General features: G+C 37.8%; 1 protein-coding gene across 1 annotated transcript; it reads right to left on the reverse strand.

Moving 5' to 3' along the window:
* Positions 1-804: 804 nt before the first annotated feature.
* On the reverse strand, positions 805-20,568 carry slc37a2 (solute carrier family 37 member 2). The gene is made up of 18 exons (XM_040032387.1): positions 19,883-20,568; positions 17,984-18,065; positions 16,990-17,080; positions 15,337-15,415; positions 15,109-15,244; positions 13,031-13,107; positions 10,645-10,811; positions 10,510-10,547; positions 10,272-10,433; positions 8,468-8,558; positions 8,297-8,359; positions 7,064-7,149; positions 5,970-6,018; positions 5,422-5,495; positions 5,258-5,336; positions 4,165-4,262; positions 3,013-3,077; positions 805-2,376 (listed from the first exon to the last, which is right to left on the reverse strand). Exons 1-18 carry the CDS (start codon positions 19,945-19,947, stop codon positions 2,361-2,363), a joined length of 1,518 nt encoding a protein of 505 aa, XP_039888321.1. The 5' UTR covers positions 19,948-20,568; the 3' UTR covers positions 805-2,360.
* Between the last annotated feature and the right edge of the window lie 1,897 nt (positions 20,569-22,465).

The raw sequence follows: 22,465 nt of genomic DNA on the forward strand, positions 1-22,465 counted from the left end.
ACTGGCAAAGATGTTGCCCAACACTATGGCAGAGCCTCCACCATGTTTCGCACTCACTGTCTCTCGACCTCCTCCACACACACTGATGAAGAATTGAACCAAAAGTTTAAAATTTGTAATCATCCTTCCATCAGACAGGTTGCCACTGAGCCCATTTCTGATGAGGCTTCTACTTTTCAAGTTGATAGATTAACTGATAAGTGAAAAGTAGACAGTGTAGGAAGAAACACTTTCAATGATACTTTAAAAATGACATGTCTAGTTTCTTGAACGCAAAATATAAAGTGGTGAGGGGTGACTCAAGACTTTTGAACAGTTTATTTTTATAATTAATTACCAAAAAACAAATTCAAATTTCACATTTTTTGAGATGCACTGGATTTTAATTTATTCTCTCCAAGGCAAGAGGTAAATACGCACTCACACAAAGAAATAAATAACATATTATTAAAATCACCCACATCCACTGCACAGTAATATCTTTAGTTAGACCATATCTCAGTCTAATATCTTATACTCAAGTTTCCCCAAGTCTCAGAGTGTGCATAAACAACTGACGTGTTCAATTCCATGAAATCTTACTGTAACCCACATCTGAACCTCCCAATTAAACACCAAATGCAAACATCCAAAAAACGGAAAATTTCCAGTTTGAGCTCCGGCTTAAATATCCCATAATTTGCACAGATTGTTAAAAATCTCAGATTTCCAGTTTTGCCTCAGGGCATCAGGCATCGTCATCTCAGCTGCAGCTTTTATGTTCCTGTCATTCACCACCCTCATATATCCCCATGAGTATGGAAATCCTATAAAATCAAATATTTATTTTTAACTGGCAGTGAATGAGGCACATCCATTGTGGTTTAAAAACACTTCATGGTATTGATTCTTTAACTCTGCAATGTCAAGTTATTCATATTTGATACATGGCTTTTACATCAGTGTGACTTTTTTTCACCTGAAAAGCCTGACGTATACAATCAGACACATGCATACTGTAAGCAATATATTACACAGAAATGCCAGCTGTAGCAAAATCATGTGCAAATTTCTTTTTTTATTTATCAGGAGGCTTAATAAACATTCAAGTTTCAAAAAAAGTTTGCATTTCCGGCAGTTTAGGCTTTACAGTGTTAAGAAACAATATAAGAAAAAAAAATCATTTTTCTGTTTGCTGTTGAATAATCTACACTAGAAACCGATCGTCTCTTTTAGTTTAAATCTACCACATACAGCAGCAGAACTGACAGCATTTTTATTCAACTTAAAAAATCTTCCTTCAAAAAGTTAACATGAAAAGCTTCAGGGAAGTAGCTTCGTGACCCCATGCCTCATGCAAGACTGGTAAAACCATCTGATCCAACAGTCTCTAGCTTTAGTTAACTACAAGTAAACTACTGTGTAGTTAATTTCTTGGTAATTTTGTGGAAAAACAATCAATAATTCCCCAGCTTTCATCATAAGTACGTCGTACTATGGGCCGTAGATTGACATGACCTTGCCTAACTTTCAAGAAAATAAAGGAGACACAAATTATATTATATTATTATTTTACTTACTTAGCTACTTAAAATTACATAAAATTGTATTTGTAGGTAAGTCATTTTTAATTTTCTGGAAGCTCTGGAAGGTTAAACCAGCTCATAATATGACCAAAATACTGAAAAGTACAACGCATTTGCAATGTAACATACGGAAATATTGTTTGTTTTTCTGCAAAATTATCAAGAAAAATGTTAAACAGTACTTAAAATTACTTATTCACAACTTAAATTTTATTACAGTGTACTTATGCCTGTAGTATTTAAAATTATTTACAGTATCATTTCTCTCCTTTCACACCACTGATTGTACTGACTACACACGTGGCACGTTACACGAACCCTGTTAGTCACGGCCACATTATAAAGTGTTAGCCAATTTCCAAATTTGAAATCACAAATCTTTCTTACTTAGTTCCTTACACTTAGTTTTCAGTTACACGGTGACTTTCTACTGCATGTAAAACCCTCTGAAGCAGTTTCTGACTCAGCCAGTGTTCCAGCTTGTTTGCCTAAAATGGCATTGAAAGGGCACAAACACCAAGGAGACAAAAAAAAGACTCAATAAGAAGAAAAAACAGTGTAAACCATTTAATGCTAAAAGAACATTAAAAACAAGTAAGAATGAGTGGATTAGTCCTCAAAAAGTCATTTGTCTCCTTATAGAAGCATACTGTCGTACAGTTAGAAGGCTTCAATCATCAGCTCAGCAGAAGATTGTCCAAGTTGGAAGTTAAAAAAAAAAAAGAGTTGGTTGTACGGTGAGGTCAGTTTCCTCATTGTTTCCTCCCTTTGTGTGTTTTGGTTTTCACTTTGATTTCAGAGCTCATTGAACCTGCAATAAAAAGTCACAGTTAGTTTAGAGGATGACAAAATTCCTGCAGGTAGAGGCTGATCAGAAAAACCGATACTATAATCATATGCTACACTGTTAGCTTAGCAGCAAACAACAGAGATGCACTGATTTCAGATTATTTCATTTCATTCTGTGAGTATATTCTGAAGAATAAATGACTCATGTTTATAATAAAACACCTAATCTGGATTACTGTGCAGATGTGTTCAGGTTTACAGAGGAAAACAAATTACTTCAGGGTTGGATTAAACTAGCACAATATAACTAATTCCTGTGCTTTACTTTTTCTCAAAAGTGTATTTTGTTGCCTCTGGGAAGAGCCAGGCTAGTGGCTTCCACCTGCTTCCAGTTATTATATTAACGATCCTAATACATTTCCCCAGCTCCCTTTTTAATGCACAGGCATCCTTCTTTTCATGCAACCTCTAGAGAAACTGAGGCTTTTTTGTAAAAAGCCTTCCTATTGTGTTCCATTTTTACCGGCTGTGTTAAACATATTTAAACATCAGTCTTTTCTGTATTGGCTTACTTAATCTCTAGGGTTCCCCGAAATGAATGTAAACAAAGAAGGTAAAGGTCGAAAAAAGAGACAGTGGCGTTGACGATGATACTCACCCTCTGGCTCTGGGTCCACACCCACACCATCTCTGAGCTTCCTTGTAAACAAGCCTGGACAAAAACTGGAGCCAAACAAAAGAAGTGTCAGTTGGGGGTTTGAGTGGTTCTCATAAGTTCTCTGGCATACTCACAAACCACAATATTTAAAAATCATTAGGAATAAAAAAGGATCCATGTGGAGCTTAGTGAAATAAAGGTCCACAGGACAGCATTGGCAAACTATTGTTTGCTCCTTTTCTCAACATAAATCAAGTGAATTGAGGTTAGCTTCGCGGCGGCAACGTCTCGACTTAGGCACCGATATTCTGCATTGCACCAGTAACATACCAGTAATGTTACACAAAGACTCGTCATGTAACTTACATTGCCAATAATGGACTATTATGACATGAGACTGGTACCATGTTTGTGGTAAATATAACCGACTCTGCAGAATTGTATGTTCAGATGTTTCACAGACTCAGCTGGCTCCTTTATTCAAGACGCCAGTTTCACCGGTGCCAATTTATTTTTAAAGTAAACTATATAGATATACTATATAAGAAGTTCTGAACAGTTTTTCTTTAATGTCCATTTTGTACCAAAGAAAGCTGTTAAAAAACCTTCCAACTGCAATAAGTTACCTTTTCATTTTTTTGCCTATTCAGACATGCTTTGTTTTGCTACCTCACACCAGTCTGCTTATGTTTTCAATGTGAACACTGTTGAGTCATCCTGCCCACTGCACTTTATTTCTTTGTTAAATGAATGAATTACTAAATTTGTTTGTAAGGTTGTAATTTTGTTTGTTTGGTAACTTTAGCTGTCAATTTTGTTGTCTTTGTTGTGTTACACTCACCCACTTTATTAGGCACACCTTGGTAACAACCACGTTTATGTTTGTGATGCTCGAGTTGCTGCTGTGTGATTGGCTCATTAGATATTTGCCTTAATAAGCAGCTGAACAGGTGTACCTAACAAAGTGGCCAGTGAGTGTACAATGTTTAATATCGTTTTCTTGTATACATTTGTATCAGTGGTTTTATGCAGACACAATAATAAATTTAGGATGAACCACCACAACAATCCTTAAATTAACTGGTTGGCATTTGCATTAAAAAGGAACAAGTTTATTCTATGTGAGTGAACAGATAAAGATTGCTCTCTGACCAGGCAGGCTAAGACGTCAGCAGAGATGAGCATGTAGAAGACATTGTTCCAGCCAGTTGGTGAGATCACACCGGCCAGCAGAGGACCCAGTGCAGCTCCTGCAGAGAGCATAAAAATAAGTCATTAAGTGTAAACGCATAAAGTCGTCAAGAATTATTCAGACTTAAATGAAAAAGTCAGGAGGGAAAACACAAAATGGAAAAATAGCCATTTCCTTTTAAATCACACATTAAGTACTCAATTTTCTAGTCTCTCAGGACTTCATCAGTTTCCATCTTCTTTTTTACAGTAACACAAACTGCTGTCCTGAGTACAAAAGACAAAATAACTGTTTATGTTCTGTGTACGCTTTTAATTTTAATTTAAACCATGAGACAAATGTGGACAGAAATGCAAGGATGCATTAATTATATTAGAACTAATAGTCTCCGTGTTTTATAAAGAGTATGATATGAATACTAGTACATGACCACGCTACAGGACTGTTTAGTCTTTTGTTATGTGGTTGCTAGGCAACATGATGACGCATCAAGCCTAATTAAAGTTTTATGGATATACATTATAGATGTCATTTTTGTGAAATTACAGATCATACAGTGCTTTTATATGGTGCCATTGGTAAACTTGGAGTAAAGTCCAATGTCTACCTCATTGGCAAGTGGTTGCTGGGCAACCTGATGACATCATAATAACATCAGATATAGAAAAAAACCTTGAGGGGAATAAGATGTACCTGCGTGTCGGGTTTCGTTTCTCATCTGCTGTTCACACAGGAGGAGTTCATGGGCAAACAAACTAACAGTAAGATAGATGTAAGCTCTATTTTTAGTGTCCACCAACTCCTGAGGGCAATACAAACACTTTTAAAGGCTAAATGGTTCCACCATGATCAACAGATGGGTGCTAACTTTACCTGTCTGCAGTTTGGTGCTGAACAGGTGACATCTGGAAGATTTTGGGCTTTTTTTGAGACAAAAGAGGCTTAAAATCCTCTGCTGACTTAACCAACTCGTTTGTTCCTTAGTTATTATGATAATTACAGATGAAAGAGTTAAGCTCAAGATTTTTTAACGTTTAGTCATGATATGCATACCTATTGATCCTGTCCCATCAATAATTGCGGTCACTGTCGACAGCGCCCTGGCGTTTCCTTTCAGACTCTCGTGTGTCCCCTGTGGCAACGGAAGCATCATTATGCCAATGGCGGAGACATTTTTAAGTAAAGCAAAGGATTTCCTATGATGCCTTAGACCTTACCAGGTCAGCAGATACAGCAGTTGTGATAAGAGCATAAGGTCCATTCACCAGGGCTCCACACAATAACAGCATACCTACACAGAAAGAAAAAGTATAAGTTAGGGCTGAATCCACAACAAGTCTATCTAATCTATTTTCAGTTCGAGCTAAGTTCAGGTCAATGTAAGCAAATGTAAAGAATCTGTGAGTTATCTATGCTCAAATAATGAATTAATAACTCTGAAATCTTTCTTTCTACTGAAAACATGATCAATAAATCAATGAAATCTTGCATCTTGTGATCAATTTCCAGACCTCTTGATTATCAAAAGTGCTTTACTGTGCAATACTTCCTGTCTCCTCTTTCCGTCATATTCTTGAATTTTACTTTGATTTTGGCAAAGTGACCAGTTTACAATCATGACCATACGCTACATACACTCCATAATATTGTGTCATAAACTCTTAAACATTATACAAGAATGTAATTTGAGTAAACATTTTAACAACAAGGCGTTTTTAATGTGATTAGTATCAAAGTTAAAAATGACAAAATAAAGAAGTCTTACCGATTGTAGTACCGAGGCTCCTCTGCCCGATGTTATTATAGAGGAAAAGCTGAGAAGAGAGCAAAACAAATAATCAGCCAATCAACTAATTGTGGAAAATCTGCACATGGGTGACAATTATTACAGCCAGAAACCTCTCTCACATCAGTGTGAAATATCATCCTGTCAAAAACATTAAATACACTTTGACTGAGAGAAGCTTCCTGAACTCGGATGACAAAACTGGTCAAAAAAAAACACACACTTGTGATTGACTTTTGTGAACAGCAGAATATACTGTCTGTATATATACTGTGTGTTTCCATATTTCAGTGAGTTGTTCTTATTTTGAATGGAACAAATCTGGTGCCAGTGGACAACAACGACGCTCCCTCAACTATAAAGCTGAAGATAATCCATGTTTTTTTCTTTATTGTCACCACATGATCATAAGGAGTATCAAAAGCGTAATACATATACACCTATCCTTTTTAAACAGCATTCTTAGACTGGGTGTTGATCTTTCATGAAGCGTGACATCACAGTGTTGCTTTAGTCACACCTCCCACACACTGAGTGATCTTCTGTAAAAGAAAACTTGAACTTTCTGAAAACTTATTTGAACTTTTTACACTTGTTTTTAACAACTTCAAACAGTTTCTTGAACATAAGAATGAGCTCACTGTGCTCAAATAGCCTCCACAGTGACCAGATCTCAATCCAATCGAGCACCTTTGGGATATGGTGGAACGGGAGAGTCACATCCTACAGAAACTGTGTGAGGCTGTCGTCTCAATATGGACCTAAATCTCAGATGAGTGTTTCCAGCACCTTGTTCAATCGATGCCATGAAGAATTAATGCAGTTCTAGAGGTAAAAGAGGGTCCAACCCAATACTAGCAAGATGCATTTAATAAATTTGAGGTTTTTTACCCATGATGAAGGCTTGTATGCAGAAGCCTCTAACCATGACAAGTGTTAGTTATTTAAATGAAAGTGTTGTAGACCTCTTGGATTTTTAAAAATCAAGTTTACACCAGCCACCCTCCCACCCCCCGTCCATTTTCACTGCTCCACAATAATATTATTAATCTAATATAAGAGGTGACACTCACCATGGGGGCAGCAACAACCAGCATGACGCAGCACGTCGACGCCCTCCCCCCAGTGTAGTCAGACACAAGGCCCGCCAAGATGCCTCCTGCAGACACAAAGACAGTTCAGTCAAGTTTTTCCTTCTTCCCACAAATATTTTCAGAGTTAGTCTCTTGAACTATACGGGCGGGTTGAAAATTTGAAACCTTTTAATTTGTCTTATTTTTTCCACAATTGTTGAACCCCCATAACTGCTTAAGAGCAGGAGATACCTGCATGAAATGTTCACAGCTGAAAAACTTCACATCTACCTCACCGTCACCACCCACTCAAACCTCACAACCTGAAATCTTGCCTAAATTCAGAATCCTTTTCTTCTATCGCTATCATTGAGCATGGATATTATGCGATACATTATACTTTGAATAGTAAAAACTGCACAAATTTAAAGGTTAATTCAAGGTTATTTAAAGGTTAAAAGTTAAGATTTTAATATTAAGAATTCATTAAAAACAAGTGTTCAAAAAAGTTTTTAGTTTTAATTTTAAAGATCTTTGTTTCTACAGAAGACTAAGATATCACTACTTATAATTGTTTATAATTAGTTTAATATAACTATATATGTATTATATATTTATTATATTTTTACTTACTGCATAGTTTTCACCTTTGTATATTTCACTTGTATTTATCCCCCGTTACAACTGATGTTGTTTGTACTCAGAGTTTGGTCTTCAGGTCTCCCTCATGTTTCCCTGTACCATATCTGACCATCTGTCTCTGTGTTAGGTATCCCTGTCTTGCTTTTTCGTAACCTTTGTCTCATGTGTTTAACATTCAGATTTCCTTTCCTAGTCTTGTATCCCAGATTTGTACCAGCTGTGTTCCCAGGTGTTTCTGATCTTCCTTATTATCTTGTGTTTATTTATAACCCCAGTTCTCCCTTTGCCCTTCCTCATGTCGTTCCTCAATGCTCTGCACCTCCTTCTCCTGTGTTTCATGATATTTCTGATATTTTGGTTTCCTATTGTGCAAACATTTTTACTTTCAGCATTCCTTTAGGGTTACAGGAATAAAGCTAAAGTCTTGAGTTTATTTTCTGCATTTGGGTCCAAATCCTGCCTGTCACACAGCCGTATGTGACACAGTCACACTGCAAAGATGCATTTTTGCATCATGTTCTGCATCTTTATTTCTGGCAAAAACTGAACTGACTGAGTGATTTTACAAATCAAACAAGACTCAAAGCTTACCCAAGATTCCTCCGACATCAAATAATGTCGACATATCTCCTGCTTCTTTTGCCTCAAAATGTGCTAAAAAACAAAAACAAAACAAATGCATTAACTCTAAAAACTGCTTTAAATCACGTGAACTGATCATTAGGTTATCTTAATAGTAAAATGATGTGTGTAAATACTGACCAACATTTGAGATGTAGAGAGGAAGCCAGTAGAGGAAGGTGTAGCTGACCAGTTTGGCAAAAAGCAGACAGAGCGAGAACTCCACCACGCCCTGAGAGACAGAAAACATCATGAAAAAACCCCAGAAGCAACTTAAAGTGTCTGTCATCCTGCAATTCACCGTTAACCATCAGAGAGGTGCAACACAGGTGGAAATCAAACACCCTCCCCTTCTGATACAATGACAGGAGCAGAGTTGCGTGTCAAATCCATGCACGGTTTTCAAAACAGCTCTGACTCTTTCTCATGAACCCACAGTGAGGACATCGCTTAATTCCAGTTTATTCAAAGTCATTGGGAAATGACTGTGAGTCACCTCATGGGTTCTGAATTTCTTAGACCTTCTCACCTGCATGGGCCTTTCCCCATGCATAGAACAATTTGAGGTGATTAAAAAAAACAACCTTTTTTTAAGTGCACATATGATTGCAGATGACTATGGTTTCTCCTAGTTCCCTAGGAGATATACATGAACACAGGTACCTATAATGTATTTAATATGTATCCATGTATCTATGCTTAACTCATTCACTGCTCAGGACCTGTTCATGCAAACCTGTCTTCATACCACTGATGAATAGCTGATCACAAAGAAAGAGGTGACTCATAGAAACAGTTTAACAGTAACAAACAGCAGAAATTCACCATGTTATCAATAATAATAAAACCCACTGGTAGTGTTTGTTAACCAGGCATACTGAAGAGTGGAAAAGAGTTATAACTCGTTTTTGATCAGGACTATTTGCACTGGCGAAATTTATAGAGTTGTAGTTAAACTGCAACTTAATAACTCTTATTTTGTCTTATTTTTTCTAACATATACTCACGTAAATTCCTAATCATTATCTTTGATTCACATTTATTATTCCAACAGAATCATTGCTGTTTCCAGCAGAAACCTCCAGGAAGGCGGGTCTTTGTGACAGGCATATTTATGGGAAAGTAATTGTTTCTCATAAGGTTCTTTCCTAAAGTCATAATAAACACTGACTGGAAAAATCAACTGTTTCTTTGACAGTTGAAGAAAAAAAAAAGAAAAAGCGTTAAGTGCCCCCAGGCGACTTCTGCAGCGCTCTTCGTGCTGTCTGGCGGATAATTTGCTCGCTGCTGATTGGTTGGAGTAAAAAAAAAAAAAAGAAAAGAACAGGTAATCGCTTAACAGCAAAAACGATCATCATCACGGGAGTGATCAAGTCAAAGTGAGTGAAGTAAAGGTGATAATAAGTGACGCATGAATTGGTCTCTAATTGTTGTGTAAAATGTGTCTTATTTGTTACTAGGCAACAGTCTCATTATCAGCAAAGTAAACATAACAATGAGATTAAACGACCAGTCACTGTCCCTCCCATCTTTAACAGGATAAACACACAGAGCCGTTTTCACAGGAGCCGCGTGGGTTTGTGACTTTCGAAGAAACAAAAGTCTCGTTAATAACAGTGATAACGGCTCCTTTTCATTTAAGTGACCAGTTAAGACACACAGCTGTGACAAAAACAGTCTGACAACCTCAACTTTAATAATATAAATATAAAAACAATTTGTGAATATTTTTCATTGTTAAAGAAACTTTAAAATAGTTTTTATAACGTTGGTTTGGAGTGATATTTTTAATTAGCCACTAGGTGGTGCCAAAGTTAGCAATTTTCAACCCTTGAGTTAAACTCAGCGTGATGGGAAAATTTTACTGTAAAATATGGCACAAATATCTGCACATTCAAAGCCAATCAATCACATTTCTGTGATTAAAGGTGCCATTTCCACTCACAGGTATGCGCAGCGCTCCGAGGAAGCTGATGGCCTCGCTGTGCTCCTCAACAATCACGTCTGGCTCAGTGGAGACGGCTCCATTGATGGATGGATCAACAATGGATGAGTCCCGCAAGAGAGGCGCCGTCTCACCAACCTCCTGACTCCTCTCCTGACCACTCTGACACACAAATGAACAGCTCAAGCAGACTTTTTCATGGAAAGAGGGGAAAGGATGCGTTGCTTTTGTAACTTACATGATGCTGAGGAGATGAGCAGTTCACGTCTTCAGGTTCTGAAAAGAGAACGGACGAAATGGGACGGGAGACATTAAATCTTAAAGCTCACTTTGGGGAAGTATTTTGGATTTTGTCTGACAAACGGAAACTCACTCTCAACCAGGAAGAAGAAGCACAGGACCCCAGTGCAGGCGATGATGATTCCGGGGACGATGAAGGATAATCCCCAGGCCGTGGAGACGAAGACTCCCGCAATGAGGGAGCCCAGGATGTTTCCCACTGAGGTGTGGGAGTTCCACACACCCATGATGAAGCCACGCCTGGCAATCAAAACAGAGAAGGTCACGAGAAGTTCTCCTGCTGAAAGTCAGTTTTACAAAATGGATTCATGAATGCTGAGCTGGAGTCTTGAAGCTTGTCAGCATGCCTTTATGTTGTTTTATGCACTGAAGACATTTGGGGAAGTAAAAAGTAGGCAAGAACTTAATTAGGGCTCTGGTTCATTAAAACAGAGATCACTACTGGGGTTTAAATGGGGCCTACTATGCTTTGCTTCTGTTATACATGTAAACAATGTGGCAAATGTATAAGTAATGTCTGCGAGCCACAAATTAAGGCCTAAAACTGTCATGTGTGTGTCAGCTGTCACCGCTTTTGTGAGTGGAAGGCCAGTAAAAACACACATTTATAAACGTTATGAATTTAAAAAGGGAGAAAAGAAAGAGTTTTATCTGTTTCCTGTTTCTCTAGAACTATCAGACACTGTGCAGGGTCTTGGATAAAGCCATCAGGGTGTTTTCCAGGTTTGTGTGTGCTTTTTTTTGGCTGACCTTTTGCCTTTTTATCTGAGAGAGCGTGTGTGCTGTGATGATTCACAATCATTTCTTGTGCTCTCTGATACTCTGAATCCGGGAGCACAAGAGATTTGCAGGACCCAGACAATGGTTAACATATCTTAGCATGACCACTGGGAGGCAGGAAAACAGGCTTAGCCAGATTACAAATGTACATAAGAACAAGCTGATTGTTTAACTGACTAATAAGCATGATGTCCATTTTCTCTCACGGTTTGATTAAGGTAAAAAAAAAACGTAACATGTTTGCTGATATGGCCAGAAAAAACCTGGTGAAATTGACATTTGGTGAACTTTGCAGGACTTTTGTGCCGGTGCTAGAGTATTCAATATCCAGTTCTGAAACACGATGTATGTCCTTCTCATGCACCGCCTGTGCAGGACTTCCAGATGCAGCGGTTCACACAGGTTATCTCTCCACTCCAGATCTGTCAATCTGCTAAATTAGTTCCAACTGACATGTCTGCCTGAAACTTCATATTGAGATTTTCTTTGGAGTAAAAAAATCATTATGGTCGATACAAAGCTGCAGAGGTGCCTCTACTTGTAAGCTGAGGGGAGTCATTGAGAAATTAATAGAATGACAGTAAAATGATGAGTTTCAATTCTCAAATATGGTGATTTTTCGACAAGTTTACTCTGTCAAAATCCTCGTATTTGAGTTGAGTGACAGGTTAGGGATCAGTTTTGTGTTAAAAAGCAGTCATCTGCCAGAAACTGATAACATGTTTTTGTTTTTTATGTCCATAAATATCCAGGTTTATATTGTTAAATAGTTTGTAGTCATGTAGCCACGTTACATGGGAAAAATGTCTCAAGCTAAAGCTATCCACAGTTCAGCCAGCCACAAGCCGGGAGCCTCAGTATGAGCAAAGATCAGAGCAGTGACAAGCAAAATTATGGAGATGAATGAAAAAGAGAACAGTCCTGTTATCTGTTGAAGTTAAAATTTCATATGTAAGTGCCTCATATTTACTCCTGATGCTTTTCTTTATCATATAAATATGGTGCACCTGACATATGATTACATATGTCAGGTAAAGGCAGGTTTACAGCAATTCCCCTAACACAAAGACTCCAGCAAACTTATGACAGCTTTTGCACACCTAAGTCACATAAAAGCTTATTTTGAACTGGACACCGTGTTCAGACTCAAAGATATCAATAGTTTTGCACTCAGAATTGATGAGGAGTTAATAAGGGAACTGATCGAGAATCCAACCTATAAGCGGAATTGATAATGGCAGTGAATTAGATCTTGTCAATACTCATCACCTATGTACACATGCAATCTTCTTTTTAGTGCAACCTAACTTCTTTGACTGGCTGAGGTGGACATAATCAATAGCAGCAGTGCAAACACTGACAGACATGTGACTGTTACTATAAATATTGTTCTTTTTTCTGTTCCCTGCCCCTTTCTTTAGTGTATTTTTAGAGCCAATTATATATTCTTAATATGATGTCTGTCTGCTTGCTGTGCTTGTAGTTCTACTTCAGTGAGAACCAGTTGTTCAGGCTCATAACTTTAATTTATGATGTGAGTGTCGTCTGACCTACAACCAAGCCTGGTTTGACAATGTGCTTGTGTTTCATTCTGCTGCCATCAAAAAAAGAAAGAAAAAAGAAGGGAAAAAAAGCAATTTCTAACGCACATTCAGCATGAATTCTCCCCCACTACTTACTTCCCCTTTCCAAACCAGTTGCCAACACAAGCCACCACTGCTGGCCAACCGGTGGTCTGCACCAGCCCGTTCATGACCTGCAGAATGAAACAGAAAGAGAACCTGGACTGCGTTAACGTTCTTCGTGAAACCCTGTAAACTCCGCATAAAGAGGAAAAGAAGAAGAGATCAACGAACATAGATTCTACATTCCTACACCAAACTGATATAAGCAAAGCTCTGCATGTGCAGTCATGTGATGCAGCTGTGAGTCATGTGATAAGTGTGATCTAAGAGTGACTAAGCCACCATGTGATCTGTGCACGTTCAAGTGGAAAAGCTGCTAAGAGAGGTCTGCACTGACCTGCAGAGCTCTCAGTGGTCACGCCTGTAAGAGATGCTCAATATCCATACCTAAAGTGCACATGTTAACAGGTTAAAATAAACATAAATTAAATAAATACTGTTGACCCAGTTTTTTAAATACTTCCGGTCACAGATTTCAATTTCTCTATTGCCATAGACGGCTTTTTTTTCTCTTACAAACTCAATTCAATGTCCATTTATTGAATGGATCCTATTTTTATTTAAAATTAACTTTATTAATTTTAACTTTATTTATTAATTGATTAACTTTCCATGCTTTCCTGAGAAGTGCTGATGGAATTTGACTGCTGGTCATGTGACGCATGTGAAGCTCATGTGATACTTCAGAGGTGTAAAACAATACTGCAATCTGGCAACTGCACAAAGGTCAGAAAAATTAAATAAATAAATATTTTCCTGCATTTATAGGGGGACAAACTCATCTCAAAGATAAGGGTGTGCAGCTTTTCTGCTTTTTATATATCTATAAATCAAATATCTCCAGTTTTTTTAAGCTGAGGTTTCGATTTAAAGACTTAACCCTCTCCAGGCAGGCGTTGCAGATTTGCAACAGTTAAAAACTAACAACCTGATTACCCCACATACATATTTTATGAGTTTTTTTTACTTTGAAGTACCACTGCAGGATTTGGTTGTGCATTAGCAACAAAAAGTTTAATCTGAGCCTGAGAGGGTTAAAAAACAGAATAAATAGTCTCATTACTGGCATCCCTAATTTATGGGAAGGCAACTAGCCTAAGCTGTGGCTGAAGCTAATTTTTTTCACTTGTTTCTGAGCTAATCCAACCCATTGGTGTGTGATTATTAGTGGTCAAAAGGCGTGAAAAAAGCCCTGAAGTGAAATAACACTCTTCTGACAGCGCCTGTGTTTAAGACGAGTGAGAGAAAACATTTCTACAGAGCTCAGCGATCAGTAAAACCTGAGGTCAGCAAGAGACAGCTCATCTGATCACTGCACTTCCCTTATTTTTTCCACCTAATGCAGTTTTTTTGTATGCAGCAGTCGTTTCCGAAATGGACACAATTTTGTTTATAGCAAATCAAAGTTTCCTCACTCTCAGCAGAGAAAGAGATTTAAAGACAATCTGTTTAGAAATGTAAACAAAAGGCTTGTGCAACATAAGATAAAAGGATGCAAATCTACTTTCTCTCTTAGACTAATACAACAGCTAAACTTTACTTTATGTCACAAATTGAACTGTAAACACAGTGTATTTATGCAGCATCTCCATCTGGGTTTGTGTCTCTGAAGGAGCACTGAGAGCTGATAGCTCCAGGGAAGCTCTCCACGGTCACTGCAGCTGGCTGCTGTTCAGTAAAGATGAAGTTAAATCGTGTAAAACCGCACTTTGCTTTTCATTTGTGTCCAAGTGTTAGATTAATCAGCTTCAAAGAGAGTCTATAATTTCAGTTGCGTTCAGTTAGGGCGGGCTTTCTACACTCTCTTCCCCTGTTTTTGTCTAATAGTTGGATTTTTAACATTAAAACAGTTACAGGACATTTACCCATTTACTTTCTCAACTGTGTGGCTAACGAAACCACCACTTTCGTGCTAGCAACCTAAATCAGCTAATGTGTGGCTGATGAGCTCACATTTCAGCTCTTATTTATAAATGATATCACAGTCAGATGCCCCACAATTGAAATAATAAAAGAGAACAGGATACATGAATCAGAAAGTAAATTAAAGGTTTGTGGATTTGTTTCTTTACCTGGACGAAGGCGTAGTACCCCAGTGAGTGGATGTTCCAGTAGAAGCCGAGGCCAAACAGACATGTGAACAACCCACTCATCAACATCCCAATACTCAGGTAGTACCGCAGAGGGAGACGCTCACCAAATATCCCACTGAGAACATGAGAGATGATTATTAGTCAGTGCAGCACATGCCCTCTCAGACAAAAACACAACAAGGTCAGCCAAAAACAGCAAATACAAACCTGAAAAACATCCCGATGGCATAAGCAACCAGAAAGCAGTTATCCAAGACCCCAAACAGTGTCTGATAGTTGTCCTGGTCTTTAACAAGAAAACAGAGAAAACTGTCACTTTTCTCCGCATCGGTGCGTATAATTTTGTGAGGTCTTCGTCAATTAGTACGGCTCACACACACAAAAAACTGCAGCAGAGTTCTGGACCTGTTAATCTCATTCCCAGCTCCTCATTTTATTCCTGTCATCAATAAAATAATTCTTGTTTATCTTACTACCACATGCCTATGCTACAATGTTGTTTGGTCAGTGAACCTAGTCTGTTGCTAGGTTGTTGCTAAACAACATCATAATATATGCCTAATTAATATTATTAATAGCTCTTCTATCTTTAGCGGTCCCCTTTTTGTCAACTTTCTTCTGATTGGTTTATTTGCAAAAAAAATGTTTTGAATGAACTGATGGGTGGGACGTCTGTGAACACAGAGTTGTCTGGCTCTCTGGTCTGACCATATGATGGACTATTAACCTATTACAGGCTCTCACACGATCACAGCTGGACTAGATTCGAGCTGCAAACTTAACCACAGACTTAAAGTTGCTTGACAAAGAGGAAGGAATGACAGTAGGACCCTTTTAATATAATCCCTGTAATTTAGCTGCTTTCAAACTTGCCAGAAAAGTAACCACAGAGCACAGGAACTATGACAAGTGCAACTGGTGGTAATTCTCTCTGTTGTAGAAGATGTAATTGTATCTATCTTATAGCCAGTATTCTTCTAGTGCAGCTTCAAACACTTATCTCTTTTCTGTGTTTCTGTAACATTAACTAAAAGTTAAATATTTATCAGCTGCAGGTCTCACATGATCAGCTCAGTTTCACAGCAGCTCACACAAACAAAAACAACAACCTTGGCCACGACAGTGCAGCCTCTATGGATTTAGAGCACTAAGCTTAACTCTCCACCAGACTTTTCCCCAAAAAAGTTCCAGGTACTGCAGATTTCATCTATTGACCTCAACTTCTGGCCACAGTGTAGCTGTGTATGTGGTTTAAATGACCTATAATACTAATGCCAACAAGTAAAGACAACTATACGTGAGTCAACAGCAGCTGGTGGACTTTAACCAAAAACTCTAATATAAAAAAAATATAAAAACACAAATATAAAACCAGAGCAAAACCACCAGTTCATTTTGTAGTATCTCATAGTGGCTGATTTTAAAGTTTTCATCATAAAATGATCTAGAAAAGGTGTAAAATTTACTTGAACACCTCTATAATGTGGCCTCCAGTCTCAGAGAAAATCTACACCCACACTACAAACTATTTAGTTATCAGTGTACAGCATGTCCTTCGCAGTAGGTAATCATGCATCAACATACTTGGAATTTCTGGGGTACTACAGACGACAAACAAAGTCTCCCTTTTCCTTGTTTTTTTTTGAGTTTCAGAGCTTCAAGAAGCTGCTTCACCACAGCAGCTCCTCCTATGCATGCATACGCCACTTTTCCACTACAAACACCTAACCAACTGATAAATCATGTGTAGTAATAATTTGGTACACTGAAACTTTCTGAGAGCTGCAATTGTCCAAAATCTCATCTACTAGAAGTTGTGTTTCCAAAGTGAGCATTAATGACAGCAATTAAAGGACTTACCAAAGGGTGGCCAATCGCACCAGGTAACATTATTGGTTATATTAATGTCTTTTGGCTGAATGACGTTGGAGCAGTTTCTGTGCAGTTCACTCTGAGTGCGAGAGAAGAATGTGGAAAGAAACCAATTGAAATGACTAAAACAGTAGTTGACACAAGCAAATGAAGAGCCAAAGATTAAAAAAAATTATCTTCTATAGGTGTATAAATGTATAAAGATACAGTATAAGAATATGCCAGGATACCACTATTACCACAAACAACACACTGCAGCTCTCAGGGTGAAAGGATCACAGCCTATGATTGTTTTATGACCACTTCATGAATACTTTGTAATTTAAACAATGAGGGGCTTTTACAGCATTTGACTTTAAAAGCCTTCATTTGCAGACCATTGCTGTGTCATGCAAACACTTTCAATTGTTGCTTGACTATCTTTGATTGAAACAACAGCTCATGAAAGAAGACATATATGGTACAGGAAATTAGCCGTTAGCTTTACGTTCCAGTTCAACAGGACTTACAGGCAAAACAGGCAATGGTAATCCTTTCACCTGAGTATCACATGATAGATGTTTAAGAAAATCCCTTTAGCATATTCAGCAGACGTCCTTTAGAGCCGTTTGCTTTTCTACCAGCTTTTGTGCTTCAGCTGTTAATTTCTATGAATTTGTAAAGACACGAATACCTTTAATTGTGGCTGTGTCTGAGTTATATGTAGATAAAGTTATTTTCTTAAAAGAGCGTATCTTCTGTTGTCTCCCTGATCTTGTGACAAGCTAAAAATTGAATGTTAGAAATTAGATTTAATCAATATATCTGTAAGGAGATAACAAATGGCCTGAGTGAGCAGTGTTAAAAGGTAAAGATTTTATCCATTTTTGAGGGTAAAAAGTACAAGACAAGAAAGACATGTTCTGTCCTTCTAGAGAGCATTTGATCCTGCAAAAACAGTGTTAATAGTGTTCATAAAAAGAAATTCAACTGTTCCAGTCACCTTAACGATGCTGATAGGTTTCCGTGACAAGTGATAGGCTGTGTAGAACAGGAAGGTGAGGATGAGAATAAAACCACGATACCTGCAAAAACAGACACATTAGAACCAAAATCATTAAAAAATGACAATCAAATTATCTTTATTATTCAAAATATCAAAACAGAATAATAAAAATAAACCTACAAAGAGAATAACTAAGGTATGCTTATTAATCATGCAGTGACATCAATTAAAATGCCTCCAGCACAAACACATGACACGAAACAGTAAAACTTTCCACTGACGTAGAAATATTTGTTTGGGTAACAAACTCAAAGATCAGCTGTTTTCATGCTGGCTAAACAACACAAGTTAATAAGTGGAAAAAGTATTCTCAGTGCTCACATTATACTTGGAGTGTAAGGTGTTAATTTGAGATGCAAGAGTGTTAAATCATTCAAAGCCTACTTTTATTTGGTTTATGACCCATGAAAGTTTATCTGTCTATCTTTTCAAAAGGAATGTGAACCTAAAGTTCTTTTAGTCCAGTGATTTCACCTAAATTGTTTCACCAGAATTTGAGAGATACAGTACGAAGGTGTGTTTAAAGAATCAGGAATCAGGACAAACACAAATATGACGCACATTTGTCTGAATTGATAAACTTAATGGTGAAGACTGTGCATAAAAAATGCTTTCAGAAGGTGGTAAACAAACATAAACACTAACTATCATCATCATTGTTTATGAAACATTCGGTTTTGTCTTATTATCATCATTTGATTATTTAGTTTGATCTTTGTTTTTGGAGAAATTTATACTATGCTGTACATTCAGGTCATTGAATGGTTTTCATATTCCGGCGTTATTATCATGGCAAACCACTGCAAGAGTGTTCCAAGCAGATATGGCGGGAGGAGTTAAGGGCACATCCTTTGTTAATAACAAACTGTGTGTGAGACAAACATTTTGTGTGGGTCAATAATTCAATCATTTGCTTTAATAATTTCAATGTGACCTTCTCAAAGTATATGAAACTGAAATAAAGGGAAACTGAAGTTGAGTCACATGATACTCTTCCTACTCTCGTGTACTCTCCTTTCCTCAAACATTTTAAGAATTTAAAGATGCTTTTTTTCCAGTTGCTGGCTTTTCTTTTGGTGGGGATCCATCTATCAGACTGGTCCGACTCATTCTGAGCTACACAATCCTCATGAGACTCACTGATGAAAACTCTCTTCAAGATTCACCCAGTTAGTTTCAGTCTTTACTGCAGCCGCAGTTCCTTTTTTATTTTTTTCATTGTATTCCATAAAATCTGTGCAATTTGTAACTTTTTGGTGGCTTGCAGTTTTCCAGCTTGGTAACCAGCAAAAACTGGTTACCTGCATTTACAAAACATACCTGAGGAGCCTGAGTTGTCTTAAGAAAAATTTGTATTTTCTATATTCAGTCAGATTTAGAAAAGCAGGAAATATAATGGAATGGCACTTTACTGACACTTTATTTGCTGATAAATCTGGAGGTATAAATCCCTTTCGACAGTTTTCGGTTATTGCAAAAATAATCCAGTGGTCGACACTGGAAACTGTGGCCGGCCACCTCTTAAAATGTCAATTTTTTTTAATGGAGTTTGGTGGGATTCTAGATTCGCACAGGGGAAACCAGACGTGCCGGGTACAGAAAACAAGAAGTAGTAATACATTTATAACAGGAACTGAGACGTTTAAAACAATAGCTGGTTACATGATAATGTCTCTGGATTTACTGGTCCCAGAACAGTTCACATTCTGACGGTTTATCGACTAGTTTGAGTCAATCATCTAACAGAGATATCAATCATTTAGCAGAGATAAGAAGCAGCAATCTCCATTACAGGGCTGCGTGTGCGCCAAGAGGACAAAAAGAATGGAAACTTACCAACTATCCCGAGAAAAGTTGGTGATAAGTCTTATCCCAGGAGCCAGAGACGACTTCATTTTCATTTGATTATTTTAAATATTGTGAGAAAACAGACTCTCAGCAGTGGGTCCCGGACATGTCTTCTTGGAAGCAGACGGATGTTGAGCAGGTACAGATGAATAAACGCAGAGCTGACTAACCCTGGATGAAAACAGAGGCAGTACTTATGCAGTACCGCAAAATAAAAACAGACCTGTGTGCCTGCTAAAATAGAGGCTCACATGGGGTAGCTACGGGAGCTGTAAAGCAGCTCCTGTTGGGAGGTACCCGCCGTCAATCTCCAGCAATGCTCCATAATGACCGGCTTTTATACTTCAAGTACGCAGTCAGAAGAGCCGGCCTGCCTCTTAAACGCTGTGATACAAGTGTAAGACACCGCTGCTATTAATACTCCAATGTTGGTTTGGTTTTCCATAAGATTTTCCAGCCTCCCGGCGACAGCCTGTCCACCAGCCCGTATGCATGCGCATATGCGTGACGTAACGCAGGCGATTCAAAGACCTTTGTTTTGTCTAAACGGGGTTGGACAGTGGGTGGGACTGCTCAAAGTGGAGGTATTTCAATTTAAGTTAAAATGCAACAGAATTAAAAGTATCTGAAAAGCACGTGTTAGGCTCTTTAAAATGTTACACTTCAGATCAAAGTCCTTCTGACCACCTGGGTGCTCTGCAGGTATCCCCTCTGGGTACATGCCAGTGCAGTTATTTTAAAGAAATAGCCTTGATTAAAGCCTTTATTATTAAATACTTTATTCATTGTATTATTATTTTTTTATTAATTTAAATTAGTTTAAAGTTGGACATTAAAAACTAAAAGTATTGATCAAATTATTTAAAAAGAGGCGTAAAATATTCAAGTTTCGCTTCTTATTCCAATCGGTTCACAAGATGAAAATCAGTCCTGATTTTCATCTCGTAATTTAATCGTCAGCAAACAGTTAATGAGTAAATCAGTAAACTATGATATGCAATGTGTTGCCCAGCTCAGCATCTCCTCATTTACACTCATTTAAATCTAAAATGTACATTCGTTTAATTATTTGCACCTTGCATCTGGAACCCCGGGCGAGCAGAGGGAAATGGTTACAAAAAAATTGCCGTGGTCCTCTGAGTCTGATGACACAGACCGAGCGCTGGTATATTCTTCCCTGGACGTCCAGCGTTCGTGTCGCATACTAATTACGTCGCGGGACGCTCGGGCGCGTTGCTATGACACCTACCCAACACATTGGAAGTTACTCCATTGTAATAAGGAAAATCAGTCCAGTCCCGAGTCCGTACTAATGAAAAACATGTTAAAGCCTAACGGGACCTTATGGGCAACACTTTTCCAATCTTCTATCGATCATTTTTGGTTTGCCTGTTTTGTTGTAATTTCCTGAGATTGTGAGGGCATATCCTGGCAGATCAGCAGTTTCTAAAATATAAAGTTCAGCCAGTCAGGCATCAGCAACCATGCCATGTTAAGTCACTTAAATCACCTTTCTTCCCCATTCTGGTCCTCAATTTGAACTTAAGCAGGTTGTTTTGACCATGTCTACAAGCCCAAATACATTGAGCTGCTGCCATGTGATTGGAAAATTAAAGGATGTAACAAGCAACTGAATGGGTGACCTAACAAAAGGGCCAGTGAGTCTGATATTTTGCCAGTGAATGAGCTACACAACTATGTAACTACAATGTAACAAAAATAACTGGAGCTGATGTTAAAAATAATAAAAGTGTAAATAACTATCACCATTTTAAAACATATAAATGTGCATTGGTCACAAAATCATAAAAAGGAATACAATTTTTAAAAGCAGACCACACCATTTCACAATTTGTATTTACCACAGAAAGTGACATTTATTAAAAAAAAAAAAAAAAAAACATAACAGAAGTGTTATTTGTTAAATGGAGTCCTAAAACAGGTCAACGTGACTCTTGACCCACACAACAAACAGCAAATCCTCACAAGGACATTTTCAAGTTTACTTGCTTACTCAGCACATTAACTACCGGCATTAAAACTACATACACAGAGTAAGACACTGCACAAATTCCTTCATTACCAATAAATAAATCAAAGCAAATTTCTGTCAGCTTTAATAAGCAATAATTAAACAAAGGAAAAGAGTTCAAAAGGAAATTTTATACTCCATGTCATTCTTCACAACCAGCAGAATAAATATAGGGATCTGACTGTTCAGTGAAAACATGATCAGTTTTCCAAGTATTAAAATCAAAGATCTGGGGAAAGTGAAGATGATCCGATAATAACGCAACAGGCAAAGACAGGAGTCAAAGGCAAAGAGAAACATCATGTTTGTTATTGCTCATTTAGAAAACAATCTGTGCACCAAATCATCTTTAAAACATTGAGATATTTCAGAGTAAAAGCATCATTCTGGATTCCCTCCTTAGAGCTACGTGAAACGTATGATTTTATTTCTGGAAGACAACAATAAACTGAAACATATAAATCTCTTCTATTGTGGAGGCTCAACATGTCCTGGACTCCTCAGTGCTAAGCGAGAGCACTGATCTGAACGTAGGCTAG

Source organism: Simochromis diagramma, unplaced genomic scaffold (genome assembly GCF_900408965.1).
Source record: "Simochromis diagramma unplaced genomic scaffold, fSimDia1.1 OVJJ01000216.1, whole genome shotgun sequence".
In the NCBI taxonomy this organism is placed as follows: domain Eukaryota; kingdom Metazoa; phylum Chordata; class Actinopteri; order Cichliformes; family Cichlidae; genus Simochromis; species Simochromis diagramma.